This window comes from Saimiri boliviensis, chromosome 11, assembly GCF_048565385.1.
Source record: "Saimiri boliviensis isolate mSaiBol1 chromosome 11, mSaiBol1.pri, whole genome shotgun sequence".
Classification (NCBI taxonomy): domain Eukaryota; kingdom Metazoa; phylum Chordata; class Mammalia; order Primates; family Cebidae; genus Saimiri; species Saimiri boliviensis.
The window spans coordinates 64,861,872-64,882,830 of record NC_133459.1 but is presented as its reverse complement, the minus strand read 5'-3'; the positions used below and the strand labels follow the sequence as shown (position 1 = coordinate 64,882,830).

Here is a 20,959-nt window from a genome sequence, read left to right as displayed (position 1 = left end):
ATTTTGTATTTTTAGTAGAGGTGGGGCTTCACCATGTTGGCCAAGTTGGTCTTGAACTCCTGACCTCAAATGATCCACCCACCTTGGCCTCCCAAAGTGCTGGGATTACAGGCATGAGCCACCAAACCAGGCCATTAGCTTCATTTTTTAATGATTTTATTTATTTTTAAAGTGGAAAAAAAATGCCATCTGTAACAAGAGGCAGTGAGCATAAGTTAAATGCTTCATGAACATTTCTACATGCAGCTGGCTTTAAGGGTCATTTTGAATTCTCCTTTACATGTCTATGCTCTCCACATGAACATAAAGTTATCACCTATTCCCCAGTGCCTGACTGTTGTGGTTTGAGTGGACAGGAAGCCACTATTCCCACAGCTTTCTGCCTACACTCTGAAGACTGCAAGACTAAGGTCAACCGTAACCCAAACATGGAGCTGTTGCCCCAGCATTGTGAATATAGGCAGCTGGGAGTTGGAGAGATGGGAATTGCAAGAGTTAAGTGGAAAACAAAACTTGGCTGATGTGTTGGTCTCTGAGGTCCCAGTGGCAGTCAGCCAGCTCACTTTGCTGTGGCCAACGGGAGCTTGAACATGAGAGAATGGGAAGCACCTTAAAGAAAAAACCTATTTGTTTCTTCTTCCTGAAGGAAGGGTTTTCCTTATAGTGGTTGCGGTCATTTTCTCTCTCAGCCAAATAATGGGATTTCCTAATGTAAATTACCTCTTATCATACAAATGTAAACAAAAAAAGAAGATTAATTAGGTGAGCAATTATTATATGCCAGCCACTAAACTATGTTAATGTATTTTTTCCTCAGAATAACTCCATGAGACAGGTGTTAATTTAAAAGCTGAGAAAATAGAAAGTAGAGGCACAGAGAAGAGAAGTAAATTAACCAAGATCGTGCAGTAGTGAGCGAAACTGGGTTAAGGAGTAAAGTCAAGCAGCCTAGCTCAGAAGGCTGCCGTCTTATCGATGCTTTGCTGCTACGTAAACCTGCCTGTCTGGGGGAAGAACGAAGCAGAGACCACAGAACAGGAGGAACACAGGAAGCAGCAGCAGCACTTTGTCAACCAGGTAAGAGAGCAGAAGAAAAGAGGAAGCAGTGGAATGGCGCAAATGAGCACACAGTGCAGAAAAGAAGGGCGAGGTGGAAGCACCCAGGGTGGCACAGCCCCAGAAGTTGTGTTGTTAAACAAATTTCCTGAAGCCTGTAAAGACTCTTCAAGATACATAGCCAATACCCAACAAAGTGGGCATGTTCAAGAACTCAGAGGAGGTGAGGAGAAGCGATCAGGTGGCTCTGCATGAAGTCTCTGCTCGTGACAAGGGACAAGAACCTCACCAACTCAGCTTTCTTAACAAGCCCATCATGACGGCTGGGGGCAAACGCAGTGGTTCAGAGATCACACCAGCTAGGACCCAGCGGTCCCACCCGGCTCTGCTACTCCCTAGCTGTGCATGTGATCTTCAGCCTCAGTTTCCTCATCTACCAAATGGGATTAAGACTATTCTTCATAGGGGTATGGTGAGAGATAGGTGATTCACTGTTTATACAGCCCCTCACTCAGAGCCTGGTACACTCATAAGTTGTGCAGAATAATTAACAATGAATATTATTACTACCAACCTTGGGTCATCTTCTATGAGTTAATTTCATCTGACAATCTACAGTCTTGGACTTTTGCACACTTTGGAGGCAGGTGCCTTATATATGGAAGTCATCTATGCAATTGTTTTTCATGCTCTGACTAAAGAACTTATGATGATAACAAGAAACACAACAGGAATGTAAAAAGAAAACACCTAAGGGTTGTATTTGTATTTACTGCAGAGTAAACAGCATAAATACTCTACTTCAGTTCTATAAATAAATGTGGAGAGGATTGGCTTTTTTTTTTTTTTTGAGACGGAGTTTCGCTCTTGTTACCCAGGTTGGAGTGCAATGGCGCGATCTCGGCTCACCCCAACCTCCGCCTCCTGGGTTCAGGCAATTCTCCTGCCTCAGCCTCCTGAGTAGCTGGGATTACAGGCATGTGCCACCATGCCCAGCTACTTTTTTGTATTTTTAGTAGAGACAGGGTTTCACCATGTTGACCAGGATGGTCTCGATCTCTTGAGCTCGTGATCCACCCGCCTCGGCCTCCCAAAGTGCTGGGATTACAGGCTTGAACCACCGCGCCCGGCTAGGATTGGCATATTTTTACATATTTCCAAAATGTATGTCTTATTATAGTTATTGAGAGTTGAGCATCTGTTAAGACTATTAAAATCAAAAGCAGTGTTAGGCCTTAACTACAATGAAGTTATTAACACAAAGTTGGGAACTATAACCTTTTGCAAACCACAAAGTCACAATGACTATATTTTTCATAGTAAACAAAAGTCAACTGATGGTCGAATTGCCTTTGAAATGCTAAAAACCATAAATTCTGTTACAACTGAAAGTAGGAGATGTGCCCAATAGATGTTAAGCAAAAGGTGGAAATAGATACCCATTCTAATGCAGGAGAATTGCTTTAAGTACTGAAAAAGACATTGAAAATTTCTCTGAAACATCCAACATCATTCATTAAAGTTTTCTTGAACATACAATGCCACAGAAACCGATAAAGTAAAATATGAGAAACTACAAACCAATCTGATTTAAAACAACCAGAACAAAGACATCCTTAATAATGATTTTGTTACTTCTATCATCATTTGCTGATTTTTTATTAGCTAGCAATTATTTACATGTGGTATTATGAACATTTCATAGTGTTACAAGAATCAAACATGACTCTTCTCAAGCATACCATTGATATGGTGCGTTATAAGCTCTCTGGGCCTCAGTTTTCTCATCCGTGTAATAGGGATAGTAGGTAAGCAGGCTATAATAATCTTAATTATTATCACTATCAATTGCTGTGTTTGGGCAATGCCATTGTTCGCCCCTATATGGTAATATAGTAAGTTTAAATCCCCAAAGATAAAAATTAAGAGACAATAATTCTTAGTGTTTCACAATGTAAGTTTGAGAATCAGATAGATCAGTGTTCAAGTCTATGGTCATACCACCTTGAACGTGCCTGATCTCATCAGATAAGTATTTAAGTGCTAAGTCTGGACAAGTCATACACTCTCTGAATCTCAGTTTTCTCATCTGTGCAATAGAAATAATTATCATACTATCAACCTTCTGAAATTGTTGTGAATATTAAATGAAATAAATGTTTATAGATACTTTAGGAACAATTTCCGGTACATAGCAGGAGCTTAAGAAATGATAGCTATTTTTATGTTAATAAATCTGAACATGACTTAACTCTTTCCCCCCTCTTGGGGGAAGGGCAGTAGTAGTAACTGTGTCTACCTGTTAAGAGAAATTATGGAACACTTCTTGGATAATGTTATTCTCAGCCTTTTTCATTATGCAATATCCAGAGATCTAGGGCTGTTCTGGGGCAGCTGTGTTTTGATAAGTTACAGGGCAACTATCTTTTGGTAAGGTCCAATTAGGGAATGGGAAGAAAAGGAAAGGAGAACTAACGCCAGTTAAGAGAAACTTTAGTAGAAGAGGCGATTCAGGGTTATTGGCTATTAAGAACTATTCCACTTACCAATCTGCTAGGAAAATCAAGGGTTCGCCATACATAGATATATGTAACACATATGCACTGACAATATAAAAAATTTTAAAAACCCCGTAATTTCACAACCTTTGGTGTGGAGAAATGATGAAGTCTGAGGATTCGATTTATGGCCTAGGACCTAGGTCAGTGGTGAATGAAAAAGACTTTCTCAAAAATAATGAGAAGGAATATCCCCCATGAATTCAGCCAGAGCATGTGCTTATAGAGCAGAGTGGGAATTGCAATGGGCTCTTCAGAAGAACTTAAAGAGGGGGAAGGGACTCTTCTTTTCTTTTGGAAAATTCCCTAAAAGATCCCTGCTTCCTTCTGGAAGAACAGAGCAACAGGACAGATGTGATGTTGGGTTTGGATGACACTTATTTATGAGATGGAGCAATAAGATCAGAGATCTTCTAAGGATTTTGGAGAGTCAAGGTATGAATGGAAACCAAAATATGAGTAGCTAGTCCCAGAAACTGCTCGGATACCCCGTCAGAAACTAGGGAAGCTGGCAGGGGTCAGGAAGCTCAGATGCAGAGCAGATCTAGGCAAATGACCAAGCATATTGTAAAAAGACATTTTTGTATCATCTTGTAGCAAGTTCTGAGGAAGCTCACTGAATCAAGGATATGCACAAGCATAGGGGTGCTGGTAGTATTAACAATGCCAACAGCAGTCATAATAAGGATAACATGAGCAATTGAATGTAAAACAGGAAAATGTAACAGAAAAATATGTTTGACTCTATAGTGTCATTTATTGCTTGCCACTTGGACTCATATGTTTGACTCTATAGTGTCATTTAATGCTTGCCACTTGGACTCATATGTTTGGCTCTATAGTGTCATTTAATGCTTGCCACTTGGACTCACTCTCACCTTATCAGGTTAGGTCCTTATTTAAAAAGCTCTTTGAGAATCCCTTTCGATGCTTCCTTCACATAACTTTGCTCACTTACAATTATTTAGTTATCTGTGTTATTTTAAAGTCATTGTCGCTAAACTGTCTCCACAATGTCTGTTTCATGAGGTCTGCTCACCATGTACATCTAGTACCTAGCACAGTATTTGAAACCTCAATAAATACTTGCTGACAGGCTTGTTAATTTGTGATGGTTTAAAAAGGTAAAAAAGAAAAAAGAGATAAGAAGAAGCAAGGAAGATAGTATGAATGGAAGGGAAGGGAAGAAGGAAGGAAGAATGAATGGAAGGGAAGGAAAGAATTAAGGAAAGGAGGGAGGGAGGAGACTGAAGCTCAGGCTTGTCCAGAAGCACATAGCCAGCAAGTCACAGAGTCAGGATCAGAACTCAAGTATTTTTTAACTTCCAAGCTTATGCATTTACCTGCTATATCATATAAGAAATTATAAAAGAAAACCAGAGGCCCATTCCTGTCCCAAAGAAAACTAGAATAGGAGCAATTTTCACCTACAGGAAGCCTTGTATATATTTTTCTCTTGGGTAAAAATGCAATTTAGAAGATAGTAAGTTCGGCACCTGCAGGTAGGGGGAGAGGGCTATGGAATTGGAGAAAGGCACACGTGAATCTAGTTAAGGCGGACAGTAAGCATCTCAGTAGATGACATTCAGAGAGGGCACAAAAGGTTTTAATGGAAACATTTGGAGAGAAAAATAGGACAGGAAGAGGTCAACCTCTGTCAACGGTAAGATCTCTTAAGTATTTCTATCTTTCTGATCTGGCCTGGAGAAAAGAGGCTCAGTGATGAAAGCCAGCCTAATCAACCAGCTGATTCAGTATCAGAACAACCGTCAAATATTGAAGTGCTTCAAAGCCACTTAAGAATAAGTACATAAAGAAAAGTGCATGATACCCTCGGATCTCTAATATCTTCATCTTTTCCAGTTGTCAGCATGTCTTTGAAAAAGCTTAATGCCAGAATTGTTTAGGTTAGAAAGAGTTTATTCGACAGCTGAATTAAACCTTCACTTTGAGCCTGCAGACCTCAAAAGCGATGGTGCCAAAGAGTGGCTTGGAGCAGGGCACCACCATCCCTTCGGATCTCCGCCAGCTTTCCCGCAAATAAACATCAAATTTAAATAAAATCAAAATATTTATTACTCAAACACAAATTCAAGACAACCCCTCCTCCTCCAAAAAAAAAAAAAAAAAAAAAAAAGAAGAAGAAAAGAAAAGCCAGAATGTCATCTGTAGCTACTGAAGTCTATTCAACAACCAAAGCAATTGTTTAAAGATGCAAGCAAAAGCGTGACCTCCTCCTTCACCCTCCCCAGTGGCTTCCCATTGCTTCAGAATCCATTCGAGATCCACCTCCATTGCTCACAAAGCCCTACCTGACATGAATCTCCTATTCTTCTTTCCTGCCTCTGTTCCCTTCTCCACTAGTCTCTGGTTTTCCTCTTTTCCTTGAGTTCACCAAGGCCAGGCCCTTCACCCTCCTGTTTTCACTCCTGAAATGCTGTTCCAGAGCTTTGCAGGACACAAGGTATAGGGGTCTCAGCTCAAGCACCCCTTCTCAGAAAAACCTTCCCTTAGCACCTAAGGTAGCCCTCCCCACCACCGCTTGCATTCTCCTCCACGTGATTCTGTTTTGCCTCTTTAACTGATTTTGCCATAATCTGAGATAATCTTGTTCATTCATTTGATTTATTAATCTTGTCTCCTCATATTTGAATGCAGGCTCCATGACAGCAAGATCTCTATGTGTGTTGCTCGCCTGTGTCCCACACCTGGACCCCTGGCTAGCTCATGGCTAGCTCATCGCCTTGTACTGCCGCTACAACATTTCCTATGTGTCTTAGTCAAAATTTGATCAAGCATGTGATAAGCTCTGTTCTTCACTGTGCCAAATTGAACTGGGTTGCCATGAACACAGAAGATAGCAGGGAGCTCAAGAGAAGAAATCCAGATGAAATCGTTTGATCTGGCATCTAGATGGAGAGAATTAGACTTTGGTGAAATTGTATACAAAACTATATTTGGTTTTGTAACTAAGCCAAGATAAATTTCAGTTGAGCACACTTTAAACTGCACTTTAAATTGTCCCACTATATCCATTATTGTTAAAAATAATCTTTATCCAGTTTAACAAAATTACATATAGCCATTCCCATTTAAACAATTCATTAAATTTGGAAACTTGCTCATGTTCTGGTATCCAAAAATGAAAAATAATCATTTGTAGACATGCAAATGTCAGGATATGGGGAAAAGTCTTGCCTATAGCAGGGATTCATAGAATCTTAAAACAAGTTGGTGCTTTCAAAATATCTAACTCAACTCTCTAACTGAAACCAGAATTTTCAAGATACTAAAACTAATAATGTTCTAATACTACATTATACTTATATAAAAATTTTACCATTTTCAGAATACTTTCTCATATATTTTATGTTTCAATATTCAATCCAGTATGAAAATCAGAAACACTCATATAATTTACCAGTCTATAGATGGGAAAATAGGGAGGTGATGACTTGCTCAATAGACACAGTTAGGACTTGCAGAGAGGACTCCTCCAAACTGGTTCTTACCCACCTAGCAAATTCTTGGTCTCATCCTCATAACTAATAAAAGTGCCAGGATATATTAGAATCTTTTGAATGAAAGTGAGTTTCTCTTTACTACCTTGCTTTCTTTCCCCAATGTTAAAGGCCTGTCTAAAGTCGCTCAACTGGCTAGGGCAATGCCAGGACTAGAACCCAATGCAGAAGTCTCACCATCTCATCAGGGTAACTTATTAAATAAGGGCTAAGAAGTCATACCATACCACAAGACTCCTTAATCTGAGCAATTCTTGCTCAGTATACAAATCAAGCCTAAATGTTTGATGACAGAAGAATACTAAAACAAATTATGATGCTGATGAGACCACCAAGGGTTAAGGAACCTCAGGTTGTCTGTGTCCAAAGCTCATGTTCTGCACTCAACAAACTGTAGTAGTGGTTGGTTCTTTCATAACAATATTTGGTAATTTAATTTCCTTCTTTGTATCTTCTTATTTTGCAAGTTTTCTGCCATGAAATCTGGACTCTTAAAATCAGAGGACATGATTAAAGGAGTCAGGCAGACACCCATGAGATACTATATTAACTGCACACTCCTGGAACCAGAATGTGGCTCTCAGCCTGAGCGATCCTACGTGGCAGATGGATGCTTTGGAGAGAGCAGAGGGAGCATGATCCAGGTACTGCCTGGCATCCAGGAACCTTACTAGGGCCTTTGATGAGCACAGCACAATAACATTTAATAAGCTTTTACTATGGACCAAATACTCTCCTAAATATTTTGCATATTTTAACTCATTTAATTCTCATAGTAACCATATGCTAGGTGGTTTGACTCTTTCATCAAAAATCTGTGATGCCTACACAGGATTCATTTATTAAAACTGGGTATTTATTGAGCATTTATACACATGCCACACCTTGGGAGTCCTAAAGTGAGTCACATATGGTCTCCACTGTGGCAGGGTCCTTAGTTTTGGGGCAGGGAACAAAGCAGGTATAAGAATGTGCTATGCCTAAAAGAGAATAGGAACTAAGATTTGTTAGGAGCTTAACATTTTGTCTTAAGACTGTCCTATCAACCCCTGCCTGAGTTGCTGGCCCATCAGCCTGCCCTAAAAATTTTGGACTTACCATGTCAGTCCCCACAATCATGTGAGCCAATTTCTTATTTAAACATTCCTCTCTCTCTTTCTCTTTGTATGTACATATGTAGACACACACACACACATACATACACACACATACACACAATTTGTTCAGTTCAGTCTCTCTGGAGAACTCTGGGTGCCACAAGTGCACTTTCTGATTTAATTGTTTCAACCTGACATGATCAAATTACCCATGAGAACAACTGTGATCATCGCACACACTTTCCTGAGGAGGAAACATGTTCACTAGCTCGCCAAGGTGACACACGTGGGTTTAAGCTGGATCAGCCTGACTCCAAAGCCAGTGCTCTCATTCTTAACCTGCTGCATATGTGAAGGCTTCGCTGAAGGCAGACAGTCTTTCATTAGCGCTTGCAAACTCAGAACAGACTGTTTCCATATAGAGAATGAAAGGAATAGCAAGGGCAAGGGCAAGAGAATGGCCAAGAGCTCTGGCTGGCTGGGCCAGTGAGAGACGAGGTCTGAGGCAGCCTGTGTGTGAAAGCTTTGCACACCACACTAAGGCGTTTGGACTTCATCTTAGAAGCATGAGAAACAATCAAAGGCAGGTGAGGAGATTGATGGCTTTGGTGGCTGGGAGGAGGATTCACTGGAAGGTGGAAGCCGCAAGGTCTGAGCAGGTGTGTTAGAAGGGGACAAAAGGGAGAGAACAGAGTCAAGAGCTATTTAGGAAAAATCATCTACAGCCTGCCAAAGGGCTGGGATTAGAGGTGTGAGCCGCCTTGCCTGGCCTACATGCTAGTTTTGTTCCCTGTGTTTCAACTTTGGGAAACTGCTTGTGGTAAGGAACGCAAGGTAATATTATCTCCTGTGCCAATTCCAATCAGTTCACAAAAGTTTCCTGGAATATGATGTTGAGATAGATTCGAAAGCCAGGGAGAAAGATGGCTGTGATTGATTAGTGATGCTGTACATGCACAAGAAAGGGGTGGCATGGTACACGGACATTGAGAATAAAGGATGATAGAGTATGCTTGTAACTTAATAGTATGGTGAAGAGGAGAGAGAAATCTGCAAGGCCTGTCTTCGGGAGAGGTATAGCAGTAATCTACATAAAAAGCAAAACAGCAAGCAGTAATGTCTAGCCTCCAAAGGCTAAGAAATCCACAAGTAACACCCAGTAAAACAATGGAAACTATTCTGTTTTATTATTATTCTTACCGTGCCTAATTTATAAATTAAACTTCCTATAGGTTGAGAGAAAAATATCTGAGGAAAAAAACTGGCATCTGCACCACATTCTCTCAGATGTATATTTATTATTTCATTTGATCTTCGTAATGACTACGAGGAAGGTAGCCAGCATTATTCCCTCTTTACAAGTGGGGAAGCTGAGGCCAGCGGTTCCAGAACTCACTCAAGGTCACACAGTCACAGAGGCGGTATAGTCCCTGTTCAAGTCCTCGTCCTTCCCCCAACACTGTACTGACTCACTGGGAAAATCAGGGGAGAGAGCTATAAATGGTCACATTGTATGTGTACTCAGTAGAATGATGACCCTGGGGACACATTCATTTGTGTCTTTTGGCAGCCACCCAGCCAGCCTCAGCACCTTTGAACGTGAAAGACACCATGGGTTCCAAGTCTTTGTCTATTCACAGTTTTGGAATCATTACTAAAATAAACTTTGACTTGTCCTCTTACAGAGAGAATAAAAATCCTTAGGTAAGTCTTTTCATTTGGCCTTGGTTTCCGCAACTGTAAAATAAGGTTGAAACCATTTGGTTAATCTTCAAATGATGGCACACATTATCGTGTTTTCATGAGAATAGCCACAGCTTTCATAAAATATCAGTGAACACCGAGCTGTCCTTCTCAGGGAAAAAAGGGCTTTTGTTCATGGTGGGAACCAGGCTTTTTGATAAGATGTGTGGTAGCATGTAAGCTGTGAAAGTTTAGAGTCCGCTGGACTAGTGACATCATATCATGACCCTCTTCCTCAGAAAATTGTAGAAAAACAGGGGGTGCTACTGAAAAGAGCCCACCGGGACAAAACACTTCTGTGTGAGGTGGCTTCTTCAAGTTGATGACTGTTCTAAAAGATCATGACCTGATAATAAAATTAACTTGCTTAGTTCTGAAGAAGGCTTTTGAAACATCATGTCAGATTTAAACAATCTGCTGTTTACTTGCCAGTCAGAGAGCTAGGCCGAGCCCTTTAGATATGAGCATTTTTTCCAGTTATGCCATTATACAAATAAACAGCATTTAACTAGGAGTCAGGCCTGGCTGATAAGTGCTGTTTCTGCCACTAGTAAGGTTGCCCCCTTGAGCGTCACTTCATCTTGGTGGGCCCTGGTTTCATTCTGTTTAAAATAAGGATAGTAATACAAATGCCCCTCCTTATCCCAGGTTTTCTTTTCTGTGGGTTCAGTTACCCACAATCCATCTTGGTCTGAAAATATTAAATAAAAAATTACAGAAATAACCAATTCATAAGTTTTAAATTGCATGCCATTGTGAGTAGAGTAATGAAATCGAGTGCCATCCTACTCCATGCTGTGTGGGACGTGAATCATTCCTTTGTCCAGGGTACCCACGCTGTCTACACTACCTGCTTTTAGTCACTTAGTAGTCATCTCTGTCACCAGACTGTTGGATATCACAGTGCTTGTGTTCAAGGTCAATGGCAGCTGAACACTACGTCACAAAGCATATGTCATTCACTCCACTTCATCTCATCATGTAGGCACTGTAACATCTCACATCATCACAAGAGTGGTGCCTACTGTATAACAAAATATTTTGAGACAGACACCACATTCACATAACTTTTATTATAGCAGATTGTTATAACTGTTCTAAATGTTATTAGTTATTATTGCCAGTCTCTTACTGTGCCTAATTTATAAATTAACTTTATCATAGGTAAAGTTAATTTTGCCTATGATAAAGGTAAAATTTTCATAGGTAAAATAGATACCTATTGATTGATACCTATGAAGGTACATATATAATTATATGTATAAATCAACTGTATCTCATATATATGAAAGGAAAAAGCAACGTGTATATGGGGTTTAGTAATATGTACAGTTTCAGGCATCCACTGGGGGCCTTGGAACATATCCTCTGTAGATAAGGGAGGATTACTGTACTTATTCTTTTCACCACACAGAGACATTGCAAGAATAAAATATGTACATGCAAACGTGGTATCATATACTACACTCTGTGCTTCTGAATACGGGGGCCATTGTTGCTGTGCATTTTGTTGCCATTTTCACTGTGCTTAGTACAGCAACTGAGATATCAGAAACACTCCAGATATATCTGTTAGATGAATAAAGCATTTTAAAAACTTTTAAGCATTGTGAAATGTCACATAATCTTTGACAATGCCCTAAGTCAGCACAATATTTTCCCTTTATATTGTTTGTTAAGATAAGAAACATAGGTAACTCTGCATAGACTTTCAAAAATCCTGAAACACTAGTCCTGACACGTAACAGAAGTGGATATGAACATAAACACAAACGTTTTTTGGCATACACCAAAAAACGTGTGAGTAGATGTGTAATTTTGATCCTGAAATGACCCTTTCATGGCATTTATATCTTTTCCGTGAAAATGTTCAAGACTAGAGCTGTTGCTGAGCTTTCAGCTATAACTTTGGGCTTGGGACAGTAAGCTAAGGCAAGGACATGATATTCATTCATTTGTGAAATGTGTGAGAAGAATGAGCCCAAGCAGCATTGTCATAAGACATTCACAGAACCGGTATCTAAATGCTAGACTTCTGAATGCCCACCAGTCACCTAATCCATGGATCACATAGGCTCATACTGACCAACTTCTGCAAAAGGATGCCCACATGGGCAGACATTTTAATCTTTTTGTTCATTACTGAGCTTACAGCACCTAGAACAATGCCTGGTGTGCATTTGATACAGAATATTTGATGAATAAATAAACAGTTCTAGACTAGGAGTTGTAGAAGAGGGTTGCCATAATTGCACTTTTTGTCTTCCAGTACAGCAAAGAGGCAAAACTAATTGTGGATGCAAAATGATAATAGAGAAAAATTACACTAATGAAAGGCAGATAGTAATGCATTTGAATTATTTGTGTGTCAGGGATGAATATATTTTGAGGTGGGAGGGAAAGGAGTCAATCATTAGAATTCAAACCTTGGAGGGAGTGGATGTGAGGAATCCCAATCATTCAGCTTCTGCCAGAGACTGTTAGAGCTGGAAGTTCTAGAGGTATGACAGATCAATTATCTCATTTTGTTTGCAAGGAAACAGAGCCCAGGAATATAAAGTAACTACGGCATACAGCCAAGCAGTCACAACACTTAGACTCAAACTCAAGTCGGGTTCATGTTCTTTCTACCAAAAAGCCCAACTGCATAAAATCATCTAACACATTGAGCTCCTAAGATTAACAAATTCTTTAGTCAGGAGTAATTCGCATCTAAAAAAATCTCACATACTATGACATTGCCACTGTATACACAAATACATAGAACTACATTACACTGATTTAAATTCATTCATTTATTTATTTAAAAATACTTTCCCAGATTCCAAGTCAAACCTGATAGTTTTACAAGCCACCATTTTCAGGATTGGTCATAAACCAGAGAAAAGGAATGAGAACCCAGGAAGGGAAAGGTGGGATGAAAGAATGAGAAAAGTAGAGAAAGAAAAGGCAGAAATCTGAGAAAGACAAAGGAAGAGAGAAAAGAAAAAAAAAAAGCATACAGAATATTGACAAAACTGACTCTGGGAATTCTTTGAATTGTTCTGCTACAATGTGTCTCTTTCCATTATGAAATCATTTCCTAGGAGCTAATCACCAAAACAATTCAAGCTCCAGTACATATTTTCAAATGAACTACTTCTTTTCTTTTGCATCTCATATGTATTATCTATTTCTCGCAATTTATCATAGCAGAATATTGTCTTATTTCCAAATTGTTTCATGTTTATTGATTTTATTTCTCCGGTGAGAATACATATTTGAGCATTTTTTCTTTTGTCCACCATAATGCCCCAAATAATACCTAACGATGAATAGTATGCAGTTATCTGAGTCATTTATATCTGGTTTTATTCACTTATTCACTGATAAACATGTTAAGCATTTATAGTGTGCCAAGGCCTAAGGATACAGAGGTGGATATGGGAGACCAGATTTCTGCCCTCATGGAGCTTACCTTTAAAGGAGAGATTCAGCCCATGTGCTGAAAACAACCACAAGCCATAAACACAGCTTTTTGGAGAGAGAGGGAGGCTAAGATGGACTCAGTAGCCCAGGATGTATGTTTGAGATGACAAGGATGATAGAGAAGGCCACCTGAGGAGGTGGCAGTTTTGCTGGGACCACAAGAGAATTGGTAACTCCATGACCTGCCAAAGGGGTGTTTTAGGCAAAGAAAAAGCCCTGAGGCACGAAAGTGTTTATTCTAAACACCAGGAGGCAGGCAGTGTGGATTTCAGTGCGAGTGAAGTATTTGATGAGCTTGAAAAGGCACAGCAGGCCAGAGCATGCAGGGTCTTGTAGGGTATGGATGTTAAGAGAAATGGGAAGATACAGAAGTTTTTTTAAACAAGGAAGGCGTATGATGTGAAGTATTTAATTCTAGATGCTTTACATCTTTCTAATATCAGATCTTTCTAATATCCTGCAGATGTAATTAACTGACATACAGGTTCAAAGAATAGAGGCCTATCTGTCCCCAAGTATAATCACGCTTCCTCAATCTCTCTCCCATGGAAAGCTGCTCATTGTTGCCAGTACCTACAAGTGGTAATCAGCACACAAACCTGTTCGACCCTATACCTCTGCCTCACACCCTACTTTTCCCTGTTTTTACTATGCTTCCCAATTCCCTTTTACCTATGACCTCTTTCTTACTCAGTTAATTTCTCCAAAAGGAACTTACTCAGACACACGAGCTCGAACTCATTATAATCCCTTATCATTTTTCTCTCTTCTGACTTCTTTTATTGTTATCTCAGTAAATTCTCTCTCCCACTTTTAATTCCATCTGTGAGTTTACATTATGACCTTACTCATGATTTAAAAGCAGTTTATATGATAAAATTGAATTGAGAAAAGGGAAGCTACAGTATCGAAGTAAAATTGAACATAATTGAAAAATCCAGTGTCATATCTACAACTTCTCAAAATACCTAAAGTATTTGAAGGTATTCTAAAAATACCTTGAAATTTTCTCTCCAGCTTTTCATTTTCCTTCAACTATAGCTTCTTTCCCTCAAACAGTAACATTCAAAATTAAAAACATATTAATGCCATAATTTTCTTCTATCTGATTACTATGGGAACCATACTGGCCTTTACACATTTTATAGCAAATATTTGTATTTTAGCTAGATATTGGGTTAATAGCTTTTGACAGACTCGTGAAAGACTCTAAGTACCATTTGTATCACTTTAATTTCTTATTAATGCATTTTATGTCCAAAATCACTATTTTTAAAAATTTGCATAATTTTGTATCACTATTCCTGAGGGAACACATGTTCCAAGTAACCAACTCATAAACAAACTTTCAAGGACATAAAAATTGTGAATTGGTGACTTCCTGTACCTTGTTTATTTGAAACAAGGATAGTGTGTGTGCTACATCCAACAGACAGAATGATCCAGAGTCGTCTAGTATGGTTTATCTAAGTTAACTTTTTAAAAGACTACATATTCTTTTTAGAAGTTTAATGTTGACCCCTGAAATTTGGATGGGAATATATACAGCTAAAGAGGTTTTTTTATGACACAGAACACTGGAGAAGATGAGAAATTACATAAGTGATGGAACATATATTAGAATCTTATATCTGCATGTTTAGACTTTAAAGTATTTTCATCATTCAAAGAAGAGAATCAGTAGAAAAATTAGAAGCATTCCCTTTAAAACTTCTTAGCTAACTATAAAATGAACAGCTCCAGCTTCAAGAAGTCTTGCTCTTTTCTGACCAAACCAAAGAATTTTCCAAATGTTATTTTAATAAAACTCCATATCTAGATAGGAAAAGAAGAAACTCTTACTGTTTAAGATTTATTGCAACAACAGAAATTTAGTTACTCTTGAATTATGCAAATTTTTTAAAATAGTGATTTTGGACATAAAATGCATTAATAAGAAATTAAAGGGTATAGTTCTATGAATATGCATATTTAAAACAGAAAGACAAAATATGCAACCAAAGGCATTATGGCCTATTTTTCAATTAGGTTAACATGCCCAACCTGATGTAAAGTAAAAATAAGAGGTTCCTGGATGTTCAAAAACATGAGCTTTGTTGTTAAATGAATGTAGGTTCAAATTCCACTCCATCACTTTTTTACCTCAATGCATTATTTTTACTTTTGAAATTTAGAAAAGGACCAAAAAAAGCACTGTATATACAATATACTTGTTTTCAGGTTATTATGAGTAGTAAATATAATAAAATATATTAAATTACCCTGAATATTATAATTAAGCCCCGTAAGCCCTTAAAAACATATGCTTGTTAATTTTTTAAATTGTTGAATGAAATGAAACCATTGGTACCCAGAAACTTATCTTTCTAGTATGGCTCCTAAGAGCCTGAATATGGAACTAAAAACACAAAGCACTTTCAGTTGGGTCTACATGAACAAGGAAAGTACTCTCTAGACAGCCTCACAAACAGACGGATAGCCCAAGAAACTCTGACTTAGTTTCACTCAGAAAGGATAGCTAAAGCATGCTATTTTCAAACTTTAATAATAATATATGTAAAACATTAGTCCTTGAATAGTTGCCCTAACCACATAGACTGCATTGTAAGTTTAGCCAATAAGTACACTCCGTAGTGAATAATTCCCTTTGCTCATCATCTTTCCCTTCTTATTCATACTACAGAAGGCTCCACATCATGTGGCTTTCTTTAGAAAAGAAATAACTCAATGCCAACCACTGCCAAAAGATAAAGCGTACAGGAAGCAGCAAATCAAGTCCCTTAAAAATATATTTTTTAATTAAAATATGTTAAACGAACCATGAAGCCATAAACTACTGATCACAGGCTTGTGGTCCCTGGGGAATTATTTCGTTGACTTCCATGATGTTAGGATCACTGAGGAGGTAGTAGCATCCCTCATCTATGACAAAGATGGATTTCCAATGGGCATTGAATGAATGGAGCCTATGTCCTGTTCCACACAAACCAAACATAGTTTGCTATGACCCATTCTGCTGAATGTTTGTTTACTCTTACTTTACACAAAGTCAAGAAGGGCCTTTGAAAACCTGCCATGGCCATGCTTTTTCTGAGCAGCAGACTAAAACACATTAGCAATATAGAAATGTACATACACAAGAGTGCAACTATATGTTTTCTCCCTCTCCAGAAATATATTCATGTGGATGACTCTATGTGTGTGTATGAGACACAATGGTTGAGAAGAAACATGATTTTAACTAGATATTTGGTGGCACATTCTCAGAGTCCACTGATGTTTCAACAAAGAGCTGCCATGACAATTTTGGGATGCCTTTTATGGGGTTCCTTCTTTTTCCAAGGTTATTGTGGTAGATGTACAGAGCCTAGCTATCTCTAGAGATGAGTTAAGTGGAAATAATAATGATATACCACGCCTTCAGAATAAGAGCAATTCAGAGGTGAAATTCTGCCATGCAATACCAGAAACATGAATGCATATTGCCAAAAAGACTGGCAACTAAGTTGGAAGGCCATTTATAGCAAATTGATTTTTGGTTAAGCTACTATTTGCCTTTTTAAGGTCACTGAACTATTAAGATAATAAGGCTTAAAAACACTTAAGTAGGAGCTACGGATAGAAATAAATGTTAATTTCATTTAGTATTTAAGCCAGTGGGAACACCTGTCCAATTTCTCTTGCAAAGATCTGGTGAAAGACAACTGTATCCATAGTGTCACCTCTAATTCATACCAGTGCTAAGATAACATCCTCCATTAGAAAAATTTGGCAAACCCAGAGCAATAGTGCTAATTCAGCTCCAACACAAGTCTTTGTTGTGGTTCTCATTTTGGTTTAGGCAGCCTGGATAAGCTTATCACAGGGCTTTGAACTGACATTCTTGGATGGCACAATAGACCATATTACCAGGAGAATCATTAATGAGCATCAGAAAATGTTACAACCTTCAGAGAAGATACTTTAGTGCCATAGTTAGCAAGGAAAGAAGCAAAAATAAAGAGCATCTAATTCTCCATGTAAGACTGAAATCTAATCAGAATGTGTGCAGATGCATTTTTAAGAAATGCTATATGAAATTGAGCTGAATAAATACAGTACCTCTATAGGCAAGATTTTTTTCTGAAAAAGATAATCCACGTGAGCTTTTAATTGAAAAGTGCATAAATAATAATCTTTCTGTTTCTCTTGCCTTGTTATTCAAAGACAATCCATTTTGAATTTACGAAAATGATTGAATCTGAGAGTGTTAGCAATCTCAATTTATTTAGGCCTGGATTTAAAGAACTAGCTTGAGAGCTTTTTGCAAACAAGACCCAGCTCCATAACAAAATCACACCCAACCTCTCTTTCAAGGCTATATTCTAAAATCTGTGGGTTTCGACTCTAGAATTCTTAACTCCCTCAAATCACATTAACAACGTTTGACATGATGACAGGGAGAGGAAAAAGAACGAATTCATTTCTGCCAAATAAGTACAGGCTACACTGCTGTTTTTACGAAACCATCCTCCTCTTATTCCATTTTGGTAAATTCCTAAGGAACAGTTAACATCCGTAGGACAGACCTTGGCTTAAGTGGTGGCCTCTCGCCATTTTCATGGCTGATTTGAGACCCATTATGCACTCAATTCTGCATTGTGAAATCCAGGCTGGGGACAAATTTCTGCCTGTCATCTTAGGAAAGGCCAGGAGTTTTGCACCATCCTGTAGTGTGAAAACAGAAAATCAAAGCCTGCATAGAGCTGCTTGCTTCTTTCCTGATCAGCTTGCTGCTGTTTTAAGACAATCTTGGCTGTCACAATTTCAGGCTGGGAAGGATAATTTAGTAGAATAAAATATAGTTTAAATGGCATCTCCCCAGGGAAAGTTCCTCCTTACACTCAACATTGAATGCACAAAGATAATCAGCAAGTAATCATTTGATGCTTGGCTAAAAACCATTAGATAGGGAAAGCATTTAGGGAGCACAAAATTCTTTTTTAACCTGATAAGACCCTGAATCAGGAGCCAAGAGGCCCGGATATTTCCCTTATGTTGTTCATTCTGTTGCAATGACATTCTCATACAACTACAGTTTATGGACCAAATTTGCTGCCCTCCCCATCCCAATAATTTCATGTAAACTGCAGAGATAAAAATACCTTATGAGAATTTTTAAACAGTGTACTGAAATGACAGTATGGATAACTCTGTTAATGACCTCTCCTGTCTAATGTCAATTTCAGAAAACAAGTTTCCATTGTAAATGTTTAATCAGTGTAGTCTCAGGAACCCAGAACAGAAAACCTTATCTTCTCGCCCAACTTATTTGCTCTGCAAGCTCTTTCCTAGCTCTATCTCAGCTTCCTGCAAACACTTTAAGCTTTTCTCTCTCAAAGGAGCTGGGAGCTCTGTAGGTTCTGAGCTAGGCAGCAGCACTGTGGTTTGATTCCATCAGTCTGAGCCCAGATCCACGGCAAGCAAATTGCAGCATTTCTGCTTGCAAAACGTTGGCCACCAGGTTCTAGAACCGCCAGATACACTGGCTGCACACATCCCTTAATGCTGTTCTGCTCAAACCTTGCCTGAAGCCCGTCAACCACAGCAGAAAGCATCCTACCTTCCATCATGGTGGCAGAATTGCATTCCTTAATTTCCAAGGAGTCTGAAAAAACACAGGAGGATACGATTCCAGGTCCCAGCGAAGTCCTCACCACGCCGCTGCTGAGGTCTGTTCCGTCCGCTGCCGAAGCCAAAGGAGGTAAGTGTTAAGCCAAAAGACAGGCCATGGATGCTGCTGGTGCTGCTTCACCTACAGGCAGGCTACCAGGAAGATGCTGAGAGAAAGGGAGAGGAACGGCAAGCCGGCCGAGCTGCACCGCCTGCGCTGCCTCGGCCAATCCCTTCAGCTTTGGACCGCGTCACATGGTAGCCAGCCTGCATCTCCTGACACAATACCCCCGGAGAGCACACAGAACCTATTTCCCGTCCCCATTCCCCTCCACCCCCAACGCCTCCCGCTTGTCACCGAACACACAGCCCCTTCCCCACCTGGTGACGCACTTCCCCCGCCCCTCCTGGTCGTCTCCTTAAAAGCTTACAGCGGCGGCTGGGCGCCCGAGATTAATTATCAGGCGCTGCCACCTTAACAGGGGACTCTGGCGTGAAAGGAGCACCTAAGCGGCTCGCTGCGGAGGAGGGGTCCTTTTCTTTCTTTAAGAAAAACTTAACAATTCCGTGCAGTCTGAAACCTTAGCCATACACGCTTAAGCTCCCATTCCAATCTCCTTTTACCCTGAAGGAATTCCAAATGTCAGTGTCTGTGGCCTCCGTGCACATCTGTGCGCCTCTCTCTCTCTCTCTCTCTCTCTCTCTCTCTCTCTCTCTCTCTGTCTGTCTCTTTCACCCCTCCCACTCTTCATTCAAGAGAGAAAAATCAATCCGACTGACGTCACATCATAAACAATTATCCCCAAAAGGATGATGCAGAAGAAATTTCACCCCAGCTGCCTTCGTGAGAGCCAGGGAATTAATTGCTCATGACATGCCGAAGGGCTGGGAACTGTCATTAAAACAAAGAAACAAAAGAACCCACCCGAGCGGGGCTCTGGAATCAAACTGGGAACGCTTGAGATAATTTCTGGGGCGGAAGGCTGGAAAGGGGAGCAGGCAGGGAACGGAAGCCTGAGCCGATCGAAGACAGCTGTGCACACCGGCTTCCTCCCACTGCAACGCGGCCCGCCGTCCGGGCGTTAGACGGGACCCTGCGGGGCGCCCCTAGACGACGGAGTTCGAGTCCCGCCGCCACAGCGTCCTCCCCGCCGAGCGCACAAGGGAGCTGCCTCGCTTCCCCAGGTGGGGAGCTTTTCTCGCAGCCGATTGGGGCTGCAGCTGCCAACTGCAGTCTCCGTAGAAAACGAACTTTCTTCTAAATGACACGTTTTTCCGCGACGTGCCTCCTGCACCTGGAGTCGCCTTCAAGCCCATTCACTCCCCCGAGTGGAAACCTGGAGGGAGGCAGTTATGCCTGGTGGTGGCGGAGCCGGGAGTTTTGCAGGGTTGGGATCTGGGCGCTGTGCCGCTGCGTAAGTGGGAAGTTACGGCACTGGGCCTGGTTGGGTTGAGTCTGTCACCTGACTGCTCTCCAGAGACCCTGGAGGCTTTCAGAGGGGTCCAGGCCCTGGGTCTATGACCCTTGGTTCCCTTCAAGAAAGCTCAGGCAGCTAAGGAAGAAAAGGGCAGGGCAGCCTATGAGAGGCAGAAGGAAGAGGAAAGGAAAAGGAGATGGGAGGAAAGGAAAAGCGCTCTTCAGAACTCGGGAGAGATCAGAGCAGAAGTGGGCATTTCTCCCGGTACAATTTCACAGCATGGCCAGGAGAAAAACTGTTACAGTAGAGAGCAATTGTGAGCATCAAATGAAAATGTACTCAAAATAACTGTAAGAAGAGGCATACCATGATCAGGGTTGAGCTCGTATTATCAATCATTTATATTAGCAATATACTCATGAACTTTTACTATTGCTCAGCCCTGG

The 20,959-nt window shown here is 40.1% G+C and overlaps 1 protein-coding gene across 19 annotated transcripts in view; it reads right to left on the bottom strand.

Annotated features, from left to right (window-relative positions):
* The window catches only part of SGIP1 (SH3GL interacting endocytic adaptor 1), a 219,875-nt gene extending 199,720 nt beyond the window's left edge, over positions 1-20,155 (bottom strand). For 8 of the 19 annotated variants that reach the window (XM_074380982.1, XM_074380983.1, XM_074380987.1 and 5 more), the window contains exon 1: positions 19,046-19,395. In XM_074380982.1, the coding sequence (XP_074237083.1) occupies positions 19,046-19,055 (10 nt within the window). In that variant the 5' untranslated portion in view covers positions 19,056-19,395. Of the gene's footprint in view, positions 1-19,045; positions 19,398-20,020 lie in introns of those variants that run through there. The other 11 variants (XM_074380976.1, XM_074380974.1, XM_074380977.1 and 8 more) reach the window with 5 other exon arrangements.
* Between the last annotated feature and the right edge of the window lie 804 nt (positions 20,156-20,959).